The following is a 21545-nucleotide window of genomic DNA, read 5'->3' on the forward strand; positions in this document are numbered from 1 at the left end:
ATTATCCCATCAAAATTAACTTCTGTAATGTATTAGAATATAAATATAAATATATGGCGGAAACTAGTTTCTGCAAAAGGATATTTTTATCAAAAGAGAAAAGGTAGTTCAAAGAGCAAACTGAGTAGTGTAACATCACACATCATATGTGCGTTGCACAATCTCTCCGCCTTGCAAACATGAAATGTTACATGAACATCGTCCCTTCGCAATTCGCATCCCCATTTCCTTTTACAATGTCCATCTTAATACGTAAATAACCATGTACAATTTATAAAAAGCTTAGAAGCTATCTCTTTTTTTTTTTTTTGATTGAGAACTTAGCTTCTTAAATTCCACACGGTATTAAACAAATTCCAAAATTACTGATATCTCGTATTCATGTAACAAAATATAATTCAATTACATTATAGTTAAAATAACTCTACACCCGACTATAATAATGTCATTTAGGAATATAGTTAGTACGCGAGAATAGTACCTATCCAAGTCAATGAGTATGGGAAAAAAAATGAACACGGAATAAAAATTGATTGATTTTACCTCTATTTTTTTTATAACGACAAAGGAAAGGAGAAAACATAGGAAATAAAAATAATTAAAATGTTATAAAAATTTATAGCTCGATATCATAAATATAAAAATAGAATCTGAAAATTTATAATGAAAAAAAATAGTTTTTTTAAAACTAATGATAAAATAATATAATTTATAAGAGAAAATATCCAATCAAGTATTTGACTGAGGTGAGCAATTTTCTTTGACTGCAAGGATTAAATAAATCCTATTTCTTTCAATAGTATACACATAATGTGCATATAGATGTGTAATTCTTTTTTTTTCCTCATCGTCTCCTCAAAATCATTGAAACCCTTTTAGTACTCAATTTCAACTAGACTGAATGCAGCAAATATGACACCAGAATCTCGTACAGTGTACAACTTGGCCACAAGTGTAGCACATGCAAACATCATCCACCAAAAAAGTTTCCGCGTAATACTCAATAATTAGACGTACGGGTAGGAATGATAGGAAACACAAATGTTGAATACAGAAAGTCACAAAAAGAAAATCATAGACGACTTATCACAGCTTCCACCTCAGATGGGGTATAAAGATGATATGTTGGAGCCACTTTGGCAATGTCCACGTTGTTGGGAGTGACCTAAGATGAAATACAAAACAATTATACTTATTTTCCATTCCATTTCGGGGGAGGGGCCTCAATCAATTGGCATAACATGCATCTGATTTTATCCTTACCTTCTCTTCCATAACTTGCTTCAAAATGGATAAAGCAATAGTCTCAGCTTCTTGAAGAGTTAGGTCCTGCACAACATGATAAATTAGCACCAAATTGCATTCATTTCAAGTCATCTTACAGCATGTTATAGTTCAAACTTAATTTTACAAAAATAATCACTTATTTTTTAAAAACTAAAAGAAGCAATTATTTCTTCAAAGTACAGTTGAACCAAACATGCACTTAAAGGTACAATTGAACCATACATGCACTTAAAGACTCTAGCATGACAGATAGTTCTTCTGTGCATACACAAACTCCAAAACAATGGAGGAACAAGTTGGGAATGGCGTTGCATTAATTTGACAATCAAAATTACCACAATTTTGTGATTCCAGATAAAATGAATATATATTATTTAAATAGTATTAGCTCTTTGATACATTATTTATAATGGTAGGTATTGTAATTAGCATGCTTTCATTCTACTCTACCAGCCCTGCCAAGGGTGATGGGTGTCTCCTGATTTCTTTATGTTTTCACTCTATTTCCATTTTCAAATCCTAGTCAACTATAAGTTTACTGTTATAAACAGAATATAAGGTTTAGAAACTATCAATATATAATCATTGATACCTTATTGTATTGTTCTTGCAGAGAACTGTCGGCACCTTCTGACCCTGAACCAATAGCTTTTCCATTGCATTGCCAAAATGTGCCAGATGGATCAGTGTAATATCTGAAAATCAAAATGTTTAAATTCAGTAAATGTAAGAAGTCCAAAATGAAAAAGGATGCAAAGAGGACCAGCATCAATAAACTTAAAATAGCATCCTCCTTAAAGCATAAAAGGAGTACTGCAAATAACATAATAGTTTCTACTTCCTTTGACAAAGGAAGACAAAATATACAGTGCATTCTTTTAAGATTTTTTTCTTAGAAAATCACTTCAGTCATATGTTAGTATGTTTGGGTAAGCCATAAGTTTTTCAAGATAATTACAATCTGAAAAGGGTCAGGTTTTAATGTTTTATATTATTTTGAGAAACTATATCGAGTAGCTCCTAAAACAATCTCCACAAAAACTCACTTTACACAATCTTAAAATTACTTATTTTAAGCTTAAACAAGCAGGCTCACAATAAGAGAAAGGCATTAAGTGACAACAAAAGAGGATGAGTTATCCTCTAGGAACCAGGGAGAAAAAAGAGAGAAATTAGAGGAAAAAGGAATTCTTGACAAAATTATGTCCAACTTAGAAACCATTAAACACCCAAGTAGTTAATAAAGTTGATAAGTGGTTACTTGATACTCTTTGATCATGGTCAACCAGAAAAATTGTAATTGTTCTTCAAATGTTTGTGTGTCCAGAATTCCTTTTTTAGTAACTTCACTAATCCCCAGAGAAAAACATAATATAGTATACTAGGAACAACGTCAATTTAAAAAGATGACTGATATCATAAATTCAAACAAGCAAACTTTTAGCAAAAAGGACAACTCCATCAAATTACCCACAAGTAGCCATTGCCTAATGCCTAATAGATGAAACAATTACTTACAAGCTAGGTCCATTCTCATCATGACCAGCAATGAGAAGAGATACTCCAAATGGTCGAGACTGCCAAAGAAAAAAGAAATGGTGAATGTTAAAATACATATATCATGATCTACTGCAACAGGAACACCCCTATTTAGAATTTTGTACAAAAGAAATTTTTTTATGGTGAATGTTAAATTTTTTTACACGAAGAATTACACATTTAATTATTGTGCATTCAACAATTGATGCAATATGAGGATATCTGTACATTCTGAATTTTTTAGGTAAATAACACTTGTTTATATCTCCAATCAACAGTTGTCAAATGCAATATATAAGGCATCAGTTTTTCTAGCAGATACATAAATAATAAGCAACTTCACAAGAAATGTTCATAAATTATTTTTCCTAGAGTAAAATATGTTTTTGGTCCCTCTAAAATTTTCCAAATTTGGTTTTAGCCCTCCAAAAAAATTGTCCTATTTTCATCCCTCTAATTTGGAAATACTCCATTTTTTATCCTCAAAGTATATTTTTATATGGTTTATAAATTATAACCGTTAATAAATGTTAATTATAACCACTTTGAGGACCAAAAGTTTCCAAATTAGAGAGTCAAAGTATGGCAAAAATTTTTGGAAGACTAAAACCAAATTTGAGAAATTTTAGAGGGACCAAAAACCTATTTTACCCTTTTTCCTAAATAGATGTAGCATAACTGCATAAGCAAGCAAACAAACAAAAATAGACATGCATATCAAAGCTGGGAGGTTCTTTACCATGGATTCTTCATCACCTTCACCAAAACGCAAGGCTAGATCACAAAGAGCTTGGGTTGTGGACTCAACAGTCATTGGTTCACCATATGAGAACCTATGATTCTGTGAACAATAAAACAAAACATATCAATCATTAGCTAATCAGCTACTTAATATCTGCTATAAGGTTTACAGTACCTGAGTTTCAACCCGTGCATGCTCAACAAGTGTTCGAGCATCAGCAATCAATCCACTCATTGCACAACCTATATGCTCATCAATTTCCATAATTTTCTCAACACTACTTGGCTCCTGAAAGAGAAGTTTCATGCTTAAATCAATTAAGGTGCAAATCAATTTCCGTATTATTTTGCACAAGCATGTTTCTTTCTTAGTTTCATCAAATTGTATACTGATAGTTAATAGTTAACAGCACATTTATCTGTAGAAATGTCAAAGTAAGATGATAAAAATCTACTAACATAATTAAAAAGTAAATAAACAGACCAGAAGCGGCGAAGTGATGCGCTTTTCAACTGCAAGGACAACACCCTCTTTCGTCTTCAACCCAATTGCAGTTGATCCCAGCTGCAATCCAATAAAATCCCATTTACAAACACAAACACAGAAAAAAAAAATCAAATAAAAATTTTCTTAAAGTTGTAAACCCTTTTTTTTCTTGCAGATGGATAAAAAAATCATGGAAGAAAAAGATTGGAGTGAAACAACATACCTTGATGGCTTCGATTGCATATTCAACCTGAAATAAACGGCCTTCAGGAGAAAAGGTGTTGACTCCTCGGTCATACTCAGTCCTATTTCACTCACAAAATAAAAAAATAAACAAATAGAGAAAAAAAACTAATAGATTCCAGGAGAACCCATTTGCTAAACAAAAAACCATGAAATGCAAGTTTGCAGCAAAAGAGGGGGTAGGTTCACCTTGTGAGAAACATCTTCAATAAGATTCAGTGAAATTACTGCATAAAATGGTTGAAGAAAAAAATTAGAACAATGAAGGGAAAGAGTAAAAAGAATGGGAAAGGTTTGGGGTTGGGGTTGGGGATATTGGGAATTAGTGAAGAGGCATTCGGTTTGCTCCTCACTGGGGTTTGTAGGCATGGCAATGGGGCGAGGATGGGTTTTTCCTTCCCCGCCCTGATTACTGTTCACCACTTTTAACACATTTGTGGATCTAACAATCTAACACTACAATTTAAAATTTAAAATCTAACACTATGAATCAAACACAAGCACGGTAGAATTTACAATAACAAGATGGTATTAATCCAACATTACAAATCTAACACAAGCATGGTAGAACTTATGATAATAATCTAACATGTTCACCTATTTCCTATTCATGCACCATCCTCTGAAAAACAAAACAATATACGTGAAAATGCAATACTACAGTGGACGATAAAACAGATGACATTGGGTATTTTCAATTTCTTCCACACTACCTCCCCCAACTGATTCTTTTCATTTCTTTTTAAAACATACAGAAACCAAGACTCTCCTCACCACAACAAACCGAGCTCTGAATTTCACGAACCTGCTTTCTCTCACCCTCTGATTTTTTTTCCCTCTAAACATTTACACACAAACAAACCCTCTCTCAGATTCCGTCTCTTTCACACACGCCCACCTCATTTTTATTTTTTTACATAACAAACTCAGTTCAGGCATAAGCAGTATCTCTTCACCTTTAAGCCTCCATGAATCAACCCATGTGATGTGATATTCACCGAGTAAAGTAACAACCATAGCTGGTGCACGAGCTCTCATGTAACCAAAAATCACACACACTATTGACTAAACGGCATCAGATCATCCAACCAAAGTTTTGACAACGACAAGATTCTTATATGTCAACATACAATGAATCAAAGAGGGGTGAGGGAAGGGGAAATAAAATTAAACCTCAAACAGGAAAAACCCTACCTTCGTAATCGATCTGCGAATGCCAAATAGGAGAGACCAACAGCGAGAGAGAGGGTTGGGCTTTTGTGCTTAATTTTGCTTGTTCAAGGGGCCTTCTCAAAACTAACAAAAAAATAAATAGACGTAAATTGAGACCACGAACTTTTTCTCTTTACCCGTTCGATTTGAGGACTTTATGTGGGTTTTAAGATCGTGTGATCCTTATTAGGATGGCAAGGTCGCTTTTCCTTTTCCTTTCCTGTTTCTTTCTTCTTCTTTTTTCCCCTCCTAATAGTATGTTTTGACTAAATAATCAATTAATTATTTACAGTAAAGGTAAAGTGAAAAATATTTTTTTTATGGTAATACTATAATTTGTACAGTAGGATTGATAACTGATTCTCATGAATTATTCAAATAAATTATAGTTAAAATTAGATTGGAGAAAAATAAAAGGATTCTAAAATAAATATTTTATGCAAAGTAAAAGTAAACAATTTTTATACTTTGTTGTCCGGACATAAAATAATTTTTTTTAAAATAACTAATTATCTTAGTTGTTTTTGCTCAACCTAACCCTTTTTTGAGTTTGTTACTAGGCTAGATGCACCAACCCAGTTGGTGTGTGTCAAGGTTAAGAAGGAAGTTTTTATTAACACTAATCATTTGTTCATGTATGTTAATTGTGTTAATTATGTATAAAAAGAAAACAAATCCATGTGATTACGCCACCAATAATGGAGAGTTATTGGAGGATTAATTTTTTTTAGGTGACGCAAATCAATCTAGCAAATAAATGAGATTCTAATTAAACATGTTCAGGAAACTTAGTCTATATTTAGAATCTCTTAATCTGCAATTAATTCACAATTAATTATTTTATGCAGAATCTTTGTACACTATGTTATATATTTCTCCTATGTCTCTCTTGTACAATATGTAATGTGTTCACGTTTCTAATAAAAAGTTACACATGACTTCCTTCTCCCTCAATATTGGCAATTTCATCACTCTCAGATTCACCCCTACAAACTACCGACCATGGCATGAACAAGCCTTAGCATTAGCAGAAAGCCAAGACTTGGTTGGTCACCTTACAAATGATGATCCAGCCCTCACTCAATACACCACATCGAATTCCAATGACACAACAAACAGAGAAAATTTTGTTCCAAATTTAACTGACAAATTCATTACTTGGCGCAAGGCAAATTGTCTTCTTCGAGGATGGATAATAATTGGAACATTCTCTGAGGAAGCACTTGGACTCGTTGGCTTAGACACTACCCACGTTGTTTTGGATTGCACTTAAAGATTCATATGCGGAAGACTCGCAAGAACGTAAATTCACACTCCGTCAACAAATCCACAAGGAAGATGATCAAAGTATTAGCGAACACATTCGCATTTTCAAAGGTCTATGTGACAACCTTGCTGCAATTGGAAACCTATCCTAGACAAAGAAAAAAATTTCTATCTCCTCACAAGCCTTTGGCAGGAGTATGAAACATTAAAAACAACCATGCTAAAACCTGCAAGGCCATCATACTCTGAGTTAATCTCACAACTCCAAAGTCATGATCAACGTTGCAATTGGTTCTCCAATCATTCCATTGTGCATAACTCTTCTGCTCCTCAAGTGGCCTTCTATGACGAACAACAACAATCTCGTCAATTTTCCTCTCAACATCAAGGGAATTCTCAAACCTTCACATCAACCGGGAGAGGATTTCAGGCTCAACAACCCAGGAACCAAAATAAAAGACAAAACCTTATGAGCACATAGCAGAGACGTCCTCCACCATCAGGACAACATTGTATGACTCCTATAGAATGAAAACAATATCAGAATGAAAAATGTCGTGATAAAATGGGCCATATAGCAAATATATGTTGGTGGGTGTCCAAGAAACCAACTCAATATGATGATATACCTCAAGCACTTGTATCCCTTACCTTAGACAACACAATTGTTGAAACAGAATGGACCTCCGACACCGGAGCCTCCAATCACATGACAGGTAAAGCTAGTATGTTAAGTAATATTTGACAATATCCATGTATAGATTCTGTGCTTATTGGTGATAGTTCTTCTCTCCCAATTCATGGTTTTGGAGACTCATTCATTAAGAAAAAAAAATATTACTCTACCTCTTCATGATGTCTTACTTGTTCTTGATTTAACGAAAAATTTGCTTTCTATAAGCCAACTAACAAAATAATTCCTTGGTAATTGTGAGTTTTCTAATGCTGATTTTTGTGTTAAGGAACGAGAAACAGGGAAACCAATTATCACCGGGAGACTTATATGTTCTCTTCCCTTTGTTGGAATTGTATTTTTCCAATCGTTTCAAATCAGGATCAGCAGATATTTGGCATCAACGTCTAGGACATCATCAAACAAAGGCTTTACATTTGCTAAAGAATAAAGGATTAATTGATGTAGTTGGGACCTTGAAATTTGAACATCTTTGTGATAGTTGTCAATTGGAGACTCGCTCCTGTCTTGTCTATTAGTAAATTCAAATATTATGCATGCTTGGTTGATGATTTTTCAAAATATACATGGATTATTCCTTTACAATATAAATCTGACTTTATTAATGCTTATCTATCTTTTGAACAATATGTTAAAAAACAATTTAACAAAGAAATCAAAGTTTTTCATTCTAAGGGAGGAGGTAAATTCATCAACTCGAAACTTTCAACTCATTTTCGTTTAACAGGTATTATACATCAAGTTTCTTGCCCATATACCCCAAAACAAACAGGTATGGTTGAAAGGAGACATAGAATAATATGCGAATTAGGTATGACTATGTTATTTCATAGTGGTGCACCTTTATGCCAATGGGTTAAAGCTTTCACTACAATTGTTTATCTTATTAATATACTTTCGTCATCTTCTCTTAATTTTGAAACTCCTTACTTTGCCTTGCATGGCACACACCCTAATTATTCATCGTTACGTATCTTTGGTTCTAAATGTTTTCCTTACACCTGGGATACATGGCGTAACAAATTTGACCCTAAAACTATTTCTTGTGTCTTTGTTGGATATAGTGATATACATAAAGCATATAAATGATTTCATCCTTCTAGTAAGAAATTTTTTATCTCACAACATGTTTTTTTTATGAGTCATTCTTTCCCTATAAAACTAACCATCATAATACAATTCTCTCCCCTACACAACATGTAGTTAGTATATTTGATTCTTGACTACCTTATACTAACTCCAATTCTTGTGCAGACCTAACAACAATAACAATAGCTTCTGTTTCCACTCCACCATGCTCAAGTTCTTTAGTCCAATCTCTTGCCTTACAACTCCCTGTTGCATCTCTTGGTCAACCAGAACAACCCTCATTTCCTGAAGATGAGCACCTTGAGTCACAATATTCATAAACTGAACCAGACCTTAAGCTTGGGCCGTCTAACTCAATACAACCACTTGAGTCTGCCTCTTCTACCCAGACTCAACTACCACAAGTTGTACCAGTTCATTCCATAGTTACATTCTCACAACACAGAATTATAAAGCCTAATCCTAAGTATGCTTTAATCACCATGTCATCTCCACACATTCTGCCATGTGCGAAGAACTTGAGGCTTTACATAAAAACCAAACTTGGGAACTCGTTCGTCGCACCTGTAACCTGCATGTTATTGGCTCTAAATGGGTTTTCAAATCAAAACTTAACCCTAATAAGTCCTTAGATTGGCTCAAAGCTCGCCTTATTGTAAAGGGTTATCACCATGTTAATGGAGTAGACTATACTAAAACATTCTCTCATGTAATCAAGCCAAGCACCATCTGATTAATCATCACTATAGATCTTGTTGAGAATTGACCCATTCGACAACTTGATGTAAAAAATGTGTTTTTGCATGGTTTGCTTTCTGAGAACATATACATGGAGCAACCTCCTGGCATGGCTAACCCTCAATTCCTAAACCATGTTTGTAAGCTTCAAAAGGCTCTTTATGGCCTTAAACAAGCACCTCGTGCTTGGTTTGATCATTTCCGTTCTTTTCTTCTTAAATATGGTTTCTTTTGTAGTAAGGTTGATCCATCTTTATTTATTTGGCACTCAAATATTGGATCACTAATTCTTCTTCTTTATCTAGATGATATACTTCTCACGGGATCCACTACCACTCTAGTTTTTGACTTCATTCAACTTCTACAATCTGAATTCTCCATGAAGGACTTGGGGCCTCTTCATCACTTCCTTGGCATTGAGATCCTCCCGACAACTGATGGCCTTCATCTATCCCAGTCACATTATTCTCTTACCATCCTTGAATGAGCTAACGTGGTTGATTGTAAGCCAAAGAGCAAACCATTTGAAGCTCAGACCAAGATAATGTCTAATAACACTCCCCTTGATGATCTAAGTTACTTTCGTGGGCTTGTTGGATCTTTACAATACATCACCCTTACTCGCCCTGATATTTCATACGGTGTTAATTATGCGTCTCAATTTATACACTCTCTTACCATTATGCATTTACAAATGGCCCATCATATATTATGATATGTCAAAGGAACTATTGATGTTGGACTCCACTTTACTTCAAATACCATACTTGATCTTTTTTCTTCTTCAGATGCAGATTGGGAAGGTTGTCCTATCACTCGAAGCTTTACCATCAACTATTGTATCTATCTTGGTGGAAATCTTATCTTATGGTGTGCTAAGAAAAATCAATAATTTCTCGCTCCAACACAGAAGCTGAATATAGGGCCATGACAAACACTGCAGCTGAACTCACATGGCTTACCTTTCTCTTGCAAGACCTTCGCATTTCACTTGCCTTCCCTCCACTGTTATACTGTGACAATATCAACACTCTTCACATGACTATTAATCCAATTTTTCATGCCCGCAACAAGCACATTGAATTGGATTATCACTATGTTCGTGAATGAGTTTCTCTTAGCCATCTTGCCACTCACCACATTCCTACCAATGATCAAGTTGTTGATTTGTTTACTAAGCTCGTGTCCAAAGCTATTCTCATGCATTTTCGAACCAAACTCTGCCTTCAACCTCGACCGCGTTTGAGGGAGGGTATTAGCCGTAATCATCTATCCATGGATGCCAATTATGTTAATTATGCAGAAAAAGGAAACAAAGAACTGTTGAAAACAAATTCCTGTAATTGCACCACCAACAATAGAGAGCTGTTGGAGGATTAATTTTCTTTAAGTGGTGCAAATCAATCTAACAAATTAATAAACCAAATTCTAGCGGAACATATTCAAGAAACTTAGTCTATAGTTAGAATCTAGTCTATATTTAGAATCTCTTAATCTGCAATTAATTTACAATTAATTCCTCTATGTATAATCTTTGTACACTATGTTGTATATTTCTCTTATATCTCTCTTGTACAGTATGTAATGTGTTCACATTTCTAATAAAATGTTATACAGTTTATCAATTTTCTTCTGTTTCTTCTTGTATTCTACCGCACCTCCTTTTGTTATAAAGATAATTTGAAATATAAAAATACATTTTAAGTTCCTTTTCATATGAAAGGAAGTGTTGTTGAAAAAAAAATGTTTGAACACAAGAAAGTTTAGCCTGTTAAAATTTATCTGGTCTACCCTTATTGTTTCTCTTTAAAGCATTTTATATATGTTCTATATAAGTATCTAATTTTATGTCATTTTAATTTTACGGCAACCCAATTAATTTTTCTTATGAGTCTTTATTAATAAATTATGTAACTCACAAATATTCTGACACGGAAAAAAAAACTCACAAGTATTCTCTTTCTCTAGCGTTCCATATTTTGTCTCTTATTTTAAGCAACTCAAAATCATCAAAATATATTAATAAACAATTGCAATAGTCCTATAAATCGCATATCCACTACACATCATTTAGTTGTTTGTTTTATTTCATAGGTCTTGCTAATCACTTGTCATATGGATATTGCTTAAAAAACTAAAAAAAAAGATTTATTATGAAAATCACAAGAGATCGTAAAAAAAAATTTAGATACCACAATTTTATGCATTCTAATAAAAAAAGTTCTTTTAATTCTTTAATCAATGTTACAAGAACAATAATTATCATTAATCCTTATTTTATTTTATTATAAGAAAAGGAAGCTAAAAGAAAATTTATCTGTTTGGCTTTATTTTAACGTGTCTTGTATAGTGTCCACCATCATTTTGTGACCCAATATTTCACTTTCCAATCTTCAATTGTTAATCTATCATATCTAGTCTCTCTCTCCTTCCAAATCTCTCAAATCCATTAGTTACAAATAGCCTATATGTTTCCCACCGCGGGACTATTAAAGACAGAGGAAGGAATTATGCGAGGCAGTGCATGGGGACCATTCATTCTTATTAGGCTTGAATTAGGCGATAAATAAAGAGAGCAAGATTCCTTAATCCAAAAACTACCACTACTTTGTTTTCCTCTGCCAATAAAATTACTCAGTGACTGTGGTATTATCTACGGTATACGAGATTAGTAGAGTCTTTGCATATTCATTGGATTAATTTTGAATTGAAAAATCATTTCATCTAATTATTTTGATTTTGTTAACTTATTATTTAATCAATTTGATTTAAATTTTTAACCCAATTCAATTTAAAATAATTTGGATTAGATTAATTTTCAGTTTTAATCTTACTTTTAATTTTTTTTTTATAGAAAATGCTAAATAAAAGGTAACATTTATAATAAAAGAATAATTTAAAATATCAAATATTTTATTAACTAATAATAGAATATTTACACATCTTTAAATATCTTTAATCAAACATACATATGTATAGTTAAGTTTGAATCATTTCTAAAATCAAATTCGAAATCCAATTCGATCTAATAAAAAAATTTGATTTTCCAATTTTTTGATCCATTTAATTTTTTGTTTATTCAGTTTTTAATTTTTTTTTGTCGATTTTGTCTATCCACATTGAATTGGATGGTTAATGAACACTCCTAATAATTAGAAACACAATTGTTACTTGTTTTTTTTATCAATACAAGACATATGAATGCTTGGATTACTAAAGAATTCCATACTATTATTCATTAAAGATTTCTGAAGAAACGAATGTGCCATCAAACACTGACAATTCATAAAATCAAACTAATTACATAAGAGCCATGCTCAACAACATCAAAATGAATAATGAAGCATACCATTAGAGCTTCATAAAAACTAGCTAGTATTGCAATCCTAAATCTTGTTTCTGGGGCTGATTGTTTTCATCCATCAACTGAGCAATATCCATGGCTTCAACACACATCTTATTCCTGACTTGTCGTTCAAGAAAGTACCCTCAAGTAGTTCATGGTTTGATTCTCCTACGAAAGGACTAGCACACATCTCGAACCTGGCCCAGCACTCTCTCAGTACTATTCTGTGCTTTTTTGTTTCAGCCTCGACACAACATCGTGCGGGCTCGGTGTCACGCAGGGTCCAAACCTTCTTATCACTGTAGTTTTGAAGGCACTCCAAGTTGGGTTCAGTGAAGCGGATTTCCAAATTAAAACTGATGTCTGCATAATGCTATTCCTTAAAACTGTCCTAAAGAGTTCTTCAGAACCGTCGTAAAAAGCACTTCTTTTAGAAGTGCTGCCATGGCTAGGAACACGACTTGTAACCTTAATGCTGTTCCTTTTCATGCTGTTGATCCACGCATAGGGATAAGTTCTCCCATCGAACGTAGGAACAAAGAGCCCCTCCTCCAACAATTAATCTTCCTCCTTTTGCTGGTGTGCGCGTTTTGGTTTGCGTTTGCATTAACTCTTCCATCCTCATTATGCGGTTTTCTTGCGCCTCCAAAGAAGCGAGCATGTTCGATCTCCAACAACTTCACTCGCGATTCCATTCTCTTCTCCAATGACTCGATTCTTTTTCTTGATTCTCTTGAAATTAATACACGATATCCTCCACTCCTAGGTCCTCACTGTTTTTTTTATATTCGATCAGCTATAACAGAATCTCTCAGATCATGTTTTTATATTCGTTTCTTTGAGTTTAGATCATGATCAATTTTAAATGTGTAAGGTTTCTTATGTTTAAACGCTCATTTTTGTACTTAAAATTATAAGACTTGACTATATTAATCTTTGAAATTAAGAAAAATATCAAATCAATTTCTTAAATAAAAGTTACTCTCATTCTATTTTGTAATATATTATCATTTTAATCTTTAAATTTTACAAGTAATTATCATTATTTTTTAGTTAAAATATGTTTGTGATTCTTAATAAATATATAAATTTTGTGTTTGTTGTTAATAATTTAACTTTTTGTTTTTCTTTCATGATAAAACAAAAATTTTATTTTTGGTCCTTCACATTTTTTTTTAATTTTAAATAAATTAATAAAATTTATGTTTTTTCCCTCGTAAAAAAATTCATATGTTTTTATTTTTTTGAAAAATACTAATAACAAATGAATTTTTTTTTATTAAGAAACAAATACAAAATTCATTAATTTATTAGAGACTAAAAAAGATGTCATGAACAAAAAAAATTGTTGTGTTATTAGGATTTAATGCAAAAAAAGATTATTAGGTAACAAATACAAAATTCAAAATATTTATTATGGATCTAAAATATATTTTAGTCATTCTTTTTTATCCCGAATCAAAGACCATAAGGGTCTCCCAACCTAGTGGGTCAAAGACTCATTTCACTTGTTGTGCGTGATCAAAAGAATTTTATACATAAAAAAACTCTTATCAAATAAATTGTTCCTCCCATGTGAACACAATGGACCTTACCTTACACCATTGTGTCAATCCTTTGAATTAACTTATTATCATTATACTCCCTAATAAATTTAGTGACAATAACTAATATGATTTACTTTTTTTAAAAAAAAGAACTAATATGATTAACAAATTTTATTTGACATTTTTTTAAATTTCCGGAACTATTATAAGTTTATAACAGCGTCCCACAATTTTAGGAATTTTACTCCATTTTGGTACTAGTAATGATCAATGATCACTCTGTTAAAAAATGTTACCAATCGTTTCATGCTACATGCTTTCATGGTACATTGTTAGGCTCGGCCCTTCTGAATCCGCCCCAAGATATTTTCATGGATATTTCTCGTTAGTCCATTCTTATCAAAAGCAGAAAATTAAGGCCCGTTTTTTTTATCGCCTTAAAAAAATAAAATCCTATCATTCATTATCCACACTCGGACCTTCTCCTACGTTCCTTCATGTAAGCTTTATTCCACTTTTCTTCATTTGAATTTTGTGTTCCATTCTTCTCACCCACGTTTGGACTTTGGACATGGCCCGTTGCATTGTCACATAACATGACGACATCTTTGTAACTTCACTTTGAAGTGGCACTGAAACTTTAACTAATGCCTTACTTATCTGCAGGTTAAATTCTATCTGCACACTAAGCCACACACTTATAGAACCAAGAGCTTGCATGAATGATTCTGAATGGAAAGCAAATGATTCCAATAGCGTGGCTTTGGAGAAGTTCAAAAGAGACAGCGTTTATATTGACAAAAATGGCAGATTAAGGAACTTCAATCACAAAAAAGTGTCAAGGAAAAAATGTAATTAACACATCATGGAACATGAGTTTCCTCACTAGCTCATTGAAACGTGTGTGTCATGTTTGAAAAGTGTGTTGTTTTACATATGGGCAGGTGGTTCTTTGAGAGGACGAGGATGGAAATACGGTTCTGGGTTTGTTGATGGGATTTTTCCTGTGCTGAGTCCAACTGCACAGCAGATTCTGGACTATGTTGAAAAGGGTGTGGAGAGTGAGAGCATTTGGGGTTCTTTGGACATGCTTCCTCCCACTCTTGATGCATGGGATGATATTTTCACTGTGGCTGTTCAACTTCGGATGAGGAAACAGTGGGATTCAATCATTTCGGTGAGAAACTCATCCCTGGTTGCCCTTCTAACTTCTTAACTTCAAAAACTAATTTATCTCTTTTCAGAATTATTCAATGGAATGCCTAATGATTTCTCTGAAAATCTATAACAATATATAAAGATAATACGGATACCAATTCTTAGTGTAGACATTTCTTAACCCATTTTATATTCAACTGATAGTGATGTATTGTAACTCCACACTCAAATTTTAGTTTTCTTTTTGAAGTAGTGCTACCTTGTAAATTAATTATTCTCAAAAAAATGTGGTGTCTGTCTTTCTGATAGTGTTTAGTAATGATGATATTTGTTTCACTCGCTTCTAGCAAATTTACCTTACTGGTACAGTTTTTATCAGTCGAATTATTTGAAGCGTGAAGGTTGACTTATCTCTTGTAACGTTTCACCATTGAATCCATCATGCATTCATGTTCATGTGTCACTTGTACACCATTGAATCCATCATGCATTCATGTTCATGTTCACTTGGGCAATATTATGACACTAATTTTTTGTTTTTGTTTATTGCAATTCTTAATTTATTTTGGGATTGGCTAGTGGATTTGTGTTGCCCGTCATAACAGAAAAAAACTGTACAGATATGTAGATGGATACTGCTAAGGAGCTCCTTTAAGCCAGATGTAATCTGCTATAATTTACTCATAGAAGCTTTTGGGCAAAAGCTTCTATACAAGGAGGCTGAATCCACATATCTGCAGCTTCTTGAGGCTAGATGCATTCCTACCGAAGATACTTATGCCCTTCTTATAAAGGCCTACTGCATATCTGGGCTGCTAGAAAAAGCTGAAGCAGTCTTTGCCGAAATGCGAAATTATGGCCTTCCCTCAAGTATGTTTCTGAATTAACTTGTTCGTCCACACATGCTGAAAAAGAAATATAATCAAGGATTGTGGATTTGACATGATAAGGTTGATATTGAAATGGGGCTTGTTATTCTCAAAATGTTAAAAAATTTCCAACTCTGATTTTGAGGACCTGGACAATGCAGGTAATCTTAGTATTTAAAACTCAAAGGACACTGCCAAATTACACTAGTAATTTATTTCATTATTAATTTATATACAACAAAAGCCATTTCATTGCTCTTTCCCCTGACTCCTCAAGGTTCATGGCTAAGTTAAACATGCTAACTAGATATGTTGCAGAAGTTCTATTATGTGTTGGTCACTTGTACAATATCAGAAATAGTTATTTTCATGTCGGTGGGAGACTAATTTCGATAAGGTTGCTGGCAGCCTTGGATAGTGAAAAGGTTATTGTGCCAACTTTTCTGTGCAATGACTTGGTGAATATCCAATTTTAGATTTCAAACATTAAAGTAGAAATATTTGAATTAAAGTAGAGAGAAAGAGGTATGGGACCCACACATAATTTAAAAATTTTCTCTCCCTTTCTCTCATATTTATCTACAACCAAACACACACTAAGAGATGAGATGTTGGAGGAAGTGATAAGTTCACTGTGTCTGTATGTATCATGCTTTCAGCAACTTTGGTTTTCTTCTGCATTTAGTGAGGTTATTCCAACTTTACCCTGTAACTTTTTTATGCAAAACTTATATGTGCTTAAATTTAAGATAACTGGAAATTTGATCCTTTAAAATAGCTAACCATATATGAGAATGAATAATCCAGGTGCAGTTGTATACAATGCTTATATAAACGGATTAATGAAAGGAGGAAATTCTGACAAAGCAGAAGAGATTTTCAAAAGGATGAAGAAGGATGCCTGCAAGCCAACTACTGAAACTTATACCATGTTGATAAATTTATATGGAAAGGTGAGCTTACTAAGATTCTTTGTTTTCAGTCTAAAATTTTACTTTTTACATTTTCTGTATGATTCTGATCTGATAGATTACAAAATAGGCATCAAATTTTGTAACTGTCTTCAACTAAACCAAATGTGTGTAATTGTTGCTGACCTTCACAACTAGAAAAATGACAATTTTTCATGTCATAAAGGTTGACGCTTGGTTAGAGACAACATAATGTAGGATGAAATGGTTAGAAATAACGTGCAAATAATGAACAGATAGATTTAGCATGGAAAACTCTTGACAGTGCAGTCATAACATAATAATATTTGTAAAATTTGAAATGTATGCAGGCTGGTAAATCCTTTATGGCCTTAAAATTGTTCCATGAAATGATGAGCCATGATTGCAAACCTAATATTTGCACATATACTGCTCTGGTGAATGCATTTGCGAGAGAAGGACTATGTGAGAAAGCAGAGGAAGTGTTCGAGCAGATGCAAGAAGCTGGACTTGAACCTGATGTATATGCTTATAATGCCCTCATGGAAGCTTACAGGTTGTTAAGTAGGATGGCTTTTAATCTGTTTTACTCTATCCACTTCTCTTTTAGATAACCATGAATGCATGATATTTTAGATGTTCTTCAAAAGAAACCTAAGAAATGCTGTGGGCTTATACGATTAGATAAATGGTCATATCAAATAGGCTTTGTCACATTATTTGGATAGATGATTAAAAAAGTTCAGCTATAATGTGTTAGAAGGTTTAAAATAGGAGATTTAAGTGCTACCGTGCTAGGCTGATGGCCTTTTATAAAAGCTGTTTCTGTCTAATGTGCCTTGGGATTGGTTTACCTTTGCTGAGCTGATGTGTGTTCTAGTTCTGGCCATTCCATTTGTTTAGTGTTTTCTGTTATTAATCTAATGGTTTCATATCTAGGAAAAAATCAAGAATTTTCTTCTCCCAACAGTCGTGCAGGTTATCCTTACGGAGCTGCAGAAATTTTTTCACTAATGCAGCACATGGGATGTGAACCAGATAGAGCCTCATATAATATCTTGGTAGATGCATATGGGAAAGCAGGTTTTCAAGATGGTAATTACCTTCTCTTGGAAGTTATGATTTTGTTTTGTTAATCAAATGGTTTATAAGAAAATCTTATGAATTGATTCCAAAAATTTCTATTATCTTGTCTGCAATTAACATTACTTCAAATACCACCCCACCAAGAAAAAATCTCTATTTTTCAGCACATAAAAAAGGTCAAATCTCTAGAAGTTTGGTGCTAATTATTCAATTCTGAATTCTCAACTTCAAAATCTTGATCTGGGTTTGTACACTTAAAAGATACACTGAAGTGAGGATGCAGAAAATTTTGACACGTGATAACCATGATTCATGTTAATCCTCGAACTTCTTTCAAGTTATGTCTTATAAACTCTTTGGCTTTACACAAGTCACACTATAAAAATATTGACGAAGGAAGATAATTCTTGGTTCAGTCAATTTATATTTTTTAGTGTGCTTTTTGCCTCTTTATCTACTTTACTGGTCTGATACATGTTTTTTTCCCTTCACAACCTTATGAATGAAATTCAGATGCTGAAGCTGTTTTTAAAGATATGAAAAGAGTGGGAATAACACCAACAATGAAGTCCCACATGGTTCTTCTGTCTGCCTATTCCAAAATGGGCAGTGTGAATAAATGTGAGGAGATTCTTAACCAAATGTGTAAATCTGGTCTGAAACTAGACACTTATGTTCTCAACAGCATGCTGAACTTGTATGGACGGTTAGGCCAATTTGGAAAGATGGAAGAAGTTCTGAGAGTGATGGAAAAAGGATCATATGTAGCTGATATTAGTACATACAATATCTTGATAAATAGGTATGGTCAAGCAGGATTTATTGAGAGAATGGAAGACTTGTTTCAATTGCTTCCTAGCAAAGGTTTAAAACCTGATGTGGTGACTTGGACTTCTCGTATTGGAGCCTACTCTAAAAAAAAGCTTTACTTAAAGTGCTTAGAAATATTTGAAGAAATGATTGATGATGGTTGTTACCCAGATGGGGGAACAGCTAAGGTACTTCTTGCAGCATGCTCCAATGAAGATCAGACTGAGCAGGTTACTACTGTCATTAGAACAATGCACAAGGATATGAAGACTGTTTTGCCAGTTTAACTTGTTTGAAATTTGAGCTGGTACTAATATAAAAAAGTATTATGTACATGATTTTTTTTTATAGAAATAGTAAAATACTAAATGATTCACTTTCTTTACAATTAGACCAATCCAAAAGACAAAGTCCAGTTCCTTGCAATAAGCTCCACAATCATCCCTACTATGGCCACCTGCTTGAGAAAAGGGGGGCAAACCCTTGATTCCACTATATGAAAAATATTGGAAATTGTGCATCTCACACAAAATATGACGAAAACACCTCCTGGACCAATATGATTGGTACTGTTGATTTCAATGGGCTACAAGCACATCACAATTGAACGTGATATCAATTTCTGTGAGTCTTCTTCATTGCTCAACTTGCTTATTTCTATTTAACGTCAAACTTCAATTCTTGTAGGATAAACTTTTCTTTTGGTAACCATCATTTTGCTGGGAAAAAATAAAATCCTATAATCAACAATTTTCTTTCTGGTGCCTATCCAACTATAGTGCAGTATAGTCGGAGGAAATGATTTTGGTGAGCAACAATAGGTTTTCATGTTTAAGAATTCAATTAGATGTCTTATTATCACTAATCTCATTTTTCTCCTCTCTTTTTATGCTAAACCGAATAATCTTACTATCACTATTTTTTCTCTTTCTTTTTTTTAATCATAATAATTAGGATTTTTGGCTTTTTTCTTTTGTTTGGAAGGCAAGATTTTTGGCTTCTAATTCTCAACGGGATTCCAAAGTATCTTCACAACCATTAATCATTTAGATGGACTATAAGACTCTGAAAATTAATCATTCTTAAAACTCTTCATCATTTTCCAATGTAGTATTATGCTAAAATCAAATTCGGGTCCTCCTATTTCTTATTTTCACCCATCCTAACAAACACGCCCTACCACAAAATCTTTTATTTTAAGTAAACTCTGTACCACGCGCAACACCTTCCTCCTTATGTCCATTTTCTATTTACTTTTGCTGTGTCCTCGTGTACCACGAGCAAGATAACACCGTGATAAAATTCTGTCCTATGTCCACCAACTTGTCGCATGTATCCCGTGCTCCCATATTTATAATTTATAAATTAGGTCAAAGAAAATGCTAAATTGTACGAAATTAAATTAAATTATGTCACGTGCTTAGTTAATTAATCACTCTTTTTATCTGACTTTGTTTGACATTTTAGTAAAAAATGATTTCATTTTATTTATCACTTTACAGTATTAATAAAACATTAAGCATTTATTCTGCTATATTTTTAACCTGTGGAACAAACAAAAATTCATCAAATTAGTAAGATTGACTTCATATGCCTTGAAGATGTGAGTTTGAATCTCACTATTAAATATTAAATATTGACACGAAAATTTTATTAATAATAAATTATCTATAATATAATCTGGAAGTATTTTTATAAAAAAAATTTAATTTTGAGATCAGTAGAACTTTTAAGATCTAACTCACCTAATTCTTTTAATAAAAAAAATTTATTGTGAAGAGAAAAAATAAAATGAAAAATATATGTGAAAGAGAATCTAATTGATATGAAAAAATAGATATATGAGAAAATTTGCATAATAACTTTTATAAAATCTAAAATATTAATTGTATTTTTTTAATTTCTGTATCAAATCCATAAACCTAAAAAAAATGGAACAGAGGTAACAACCAATAAAAATTCTCTACTTTGAATTCGGGTAAATTCGTTATAATATTTGTGTACCATAAAACACTGCTCACTGGGTAAATGAAAACGATAAAAAAAAAAAAAAAGGTATGACATATAGTTCAGTTTAAAAATGTTTAAAATACAAAACGTAAAAAAGTATTTAAAATTATAAACGATATATATTAGGATAATTCAGTTTGTAAATTTTCGGTGCATATATAATTCAGTATGACTTATGGCATTATTATAAAAGCTATATCTATTTTTTTTAAAAATATTTTGAACAATAAAACTCAACATTTTCTTTTAAAGACAAAAATCCAAAACAAACTAAATCAAACATTACCTGAATTTCAATAAGCAAATGTCCTCGTGAATAAAGTTTTAATTTAAAGATAGGAGTTAGCTTTGATTTTTTTAAGTATACGAAAATTGCTTAACATTATGTTGATCCAATTAGAATTAACTTCAAATCTTTTAAATAAGATTTCGAAGATTATGAAATGAGATTTCTTTAAAGCTGGTCAATTATATTTTTAAACAGAGAACAA

The 21545-nt window shown here is 32.8% G+C and overlaps 2 protein-coding genes across 4 annotated transcripts; one reads left to right on the forward strand and one right to left on the reverse strand.

Moving 5' to 3' along the window:
- Positions 1 to 759: 759 nt before the first annotated feature.
- Positions 760 to 5580, reverse strand: LOC100799919 (proteasome subunit alpha type-5-like). 2 transcript variants are annotated; one of them, NM_001254262.2, is made up of 10 exons: positions 5492 to 5580; positions 4487 to 4524; positions 4278 to 4359; positions 4052 to 4132; positions 3743 to 3856; positions 3566 to 3667; positions 2806 to 2864; positions 1880 to 1982; positions 1264 to 1329; positions 760 to 1165 (listed from the first exon to the last, which is right to left on the reverse strand). In NM_001254262.2, exons 2-10 carry the CDS (start codon positions 4498 to 4500, stop codon positions 1073 to 1075), a joined length of 714 nt encoding a protein of 237 aa, NP_001241191.1. In that variant the 5' UTR covers positions 4501 to 4524; positions 5492 to 5580; the 3' UTR covers positions 760 to 1072. The 2 variants fall into 2 exon arrangements, with proteins under 2 accessions (NP_001241191.1, XP_014627727.1); XM_014772241.3 differs by lacking the exon at positions 5492 to 5580 and adding an exon at positions 5254 to 5445 and having other exon boundaries at positions 874 to 1165.
- An 8986-nt stretch (positions 5581 to 14566) lies between these two features.
- LOC100800448 (pentatricopeptide repeat-containing protein At2g35130) lies at positions 14567 to 19435 on the forward strand. 2 transcript variants are annotated; one of them, XM_003555821.4, is made up of 8 exons: positions 14567 to 14688; positions 14856 to 15040; positions 15134 to 15366; positions 15968 to 16217; positions 17024 to 17169; positions 17499 to 17704; positions 18119 to 18243; positions 18748 to 19435. In XM_003555821.4, coding segments are annotated over exons 1-8 (1731 nt in total). In that variant the 5' UTR covers positions 14567 to 14686; the 3' UTR covers positions 19332 to 19435. The 2 variants fall into 2 exon arrangements, with proteins under 2 accessions (XP_003555869.1, XP_006605878.1); XM_006605815.4 differs by lacking the exon at positions 14567 to 14688 and having other exon boundaries at positions 14711 to 15040.
- The last annotated feature ends 2110 nt before the right edge of the window (positions 19436 to 21545 follow it).

This window comes from Glycine max, chromosome 20 (assembly GCF_000004515.6).
Source record: "Glycine max cultivar Williams 82 chromosome 20, Glycine_max_v4.0, whole genome shotgun sequence".
Taxonomy (NCBI): Eukaryota; Viridiplantae; Streptophyta; class Magnoliopsida; order Fabales; family Fabaceae; genus Glycine; species Glycine max.

Bases quoted from the DNA above. Each gene is read 5' to 3' on its own strand.
- LOC100799919 (NM_001254262.2), bottom strand. The intron at 3,857-4,051 runs GTCTGTTTATTT...CTTCTCTTTCAG, and splicing joins GCATCACTTCGCCGCTTCTG to GAGCCAAGTAGTGTTGAGAA. The intron at 1,983-2,805 runs GTAAGTAATTGT...TTTGATTTTCAG, and splicing joins GATGAGAATGGACCTAGCTT to ATATTACACTGATCCATCTG.
- LOC100800448 (XM_003555821.4), top strand. The intron at 15,367-15,967 runs GTGAGAAACTCA...AAAACTGTACAG, and splicing joins AGTGGGATTCAATCATTTCG to ATATGTAGATGGATACTGCT. The intron at 17,705-18,118 runs GTTGTTAAGTAG...TTCTCCCAACAG, and splicing joins GCCCTCATGGAAGCTTACAG to TCGTGCAGGTTATCCTTACG.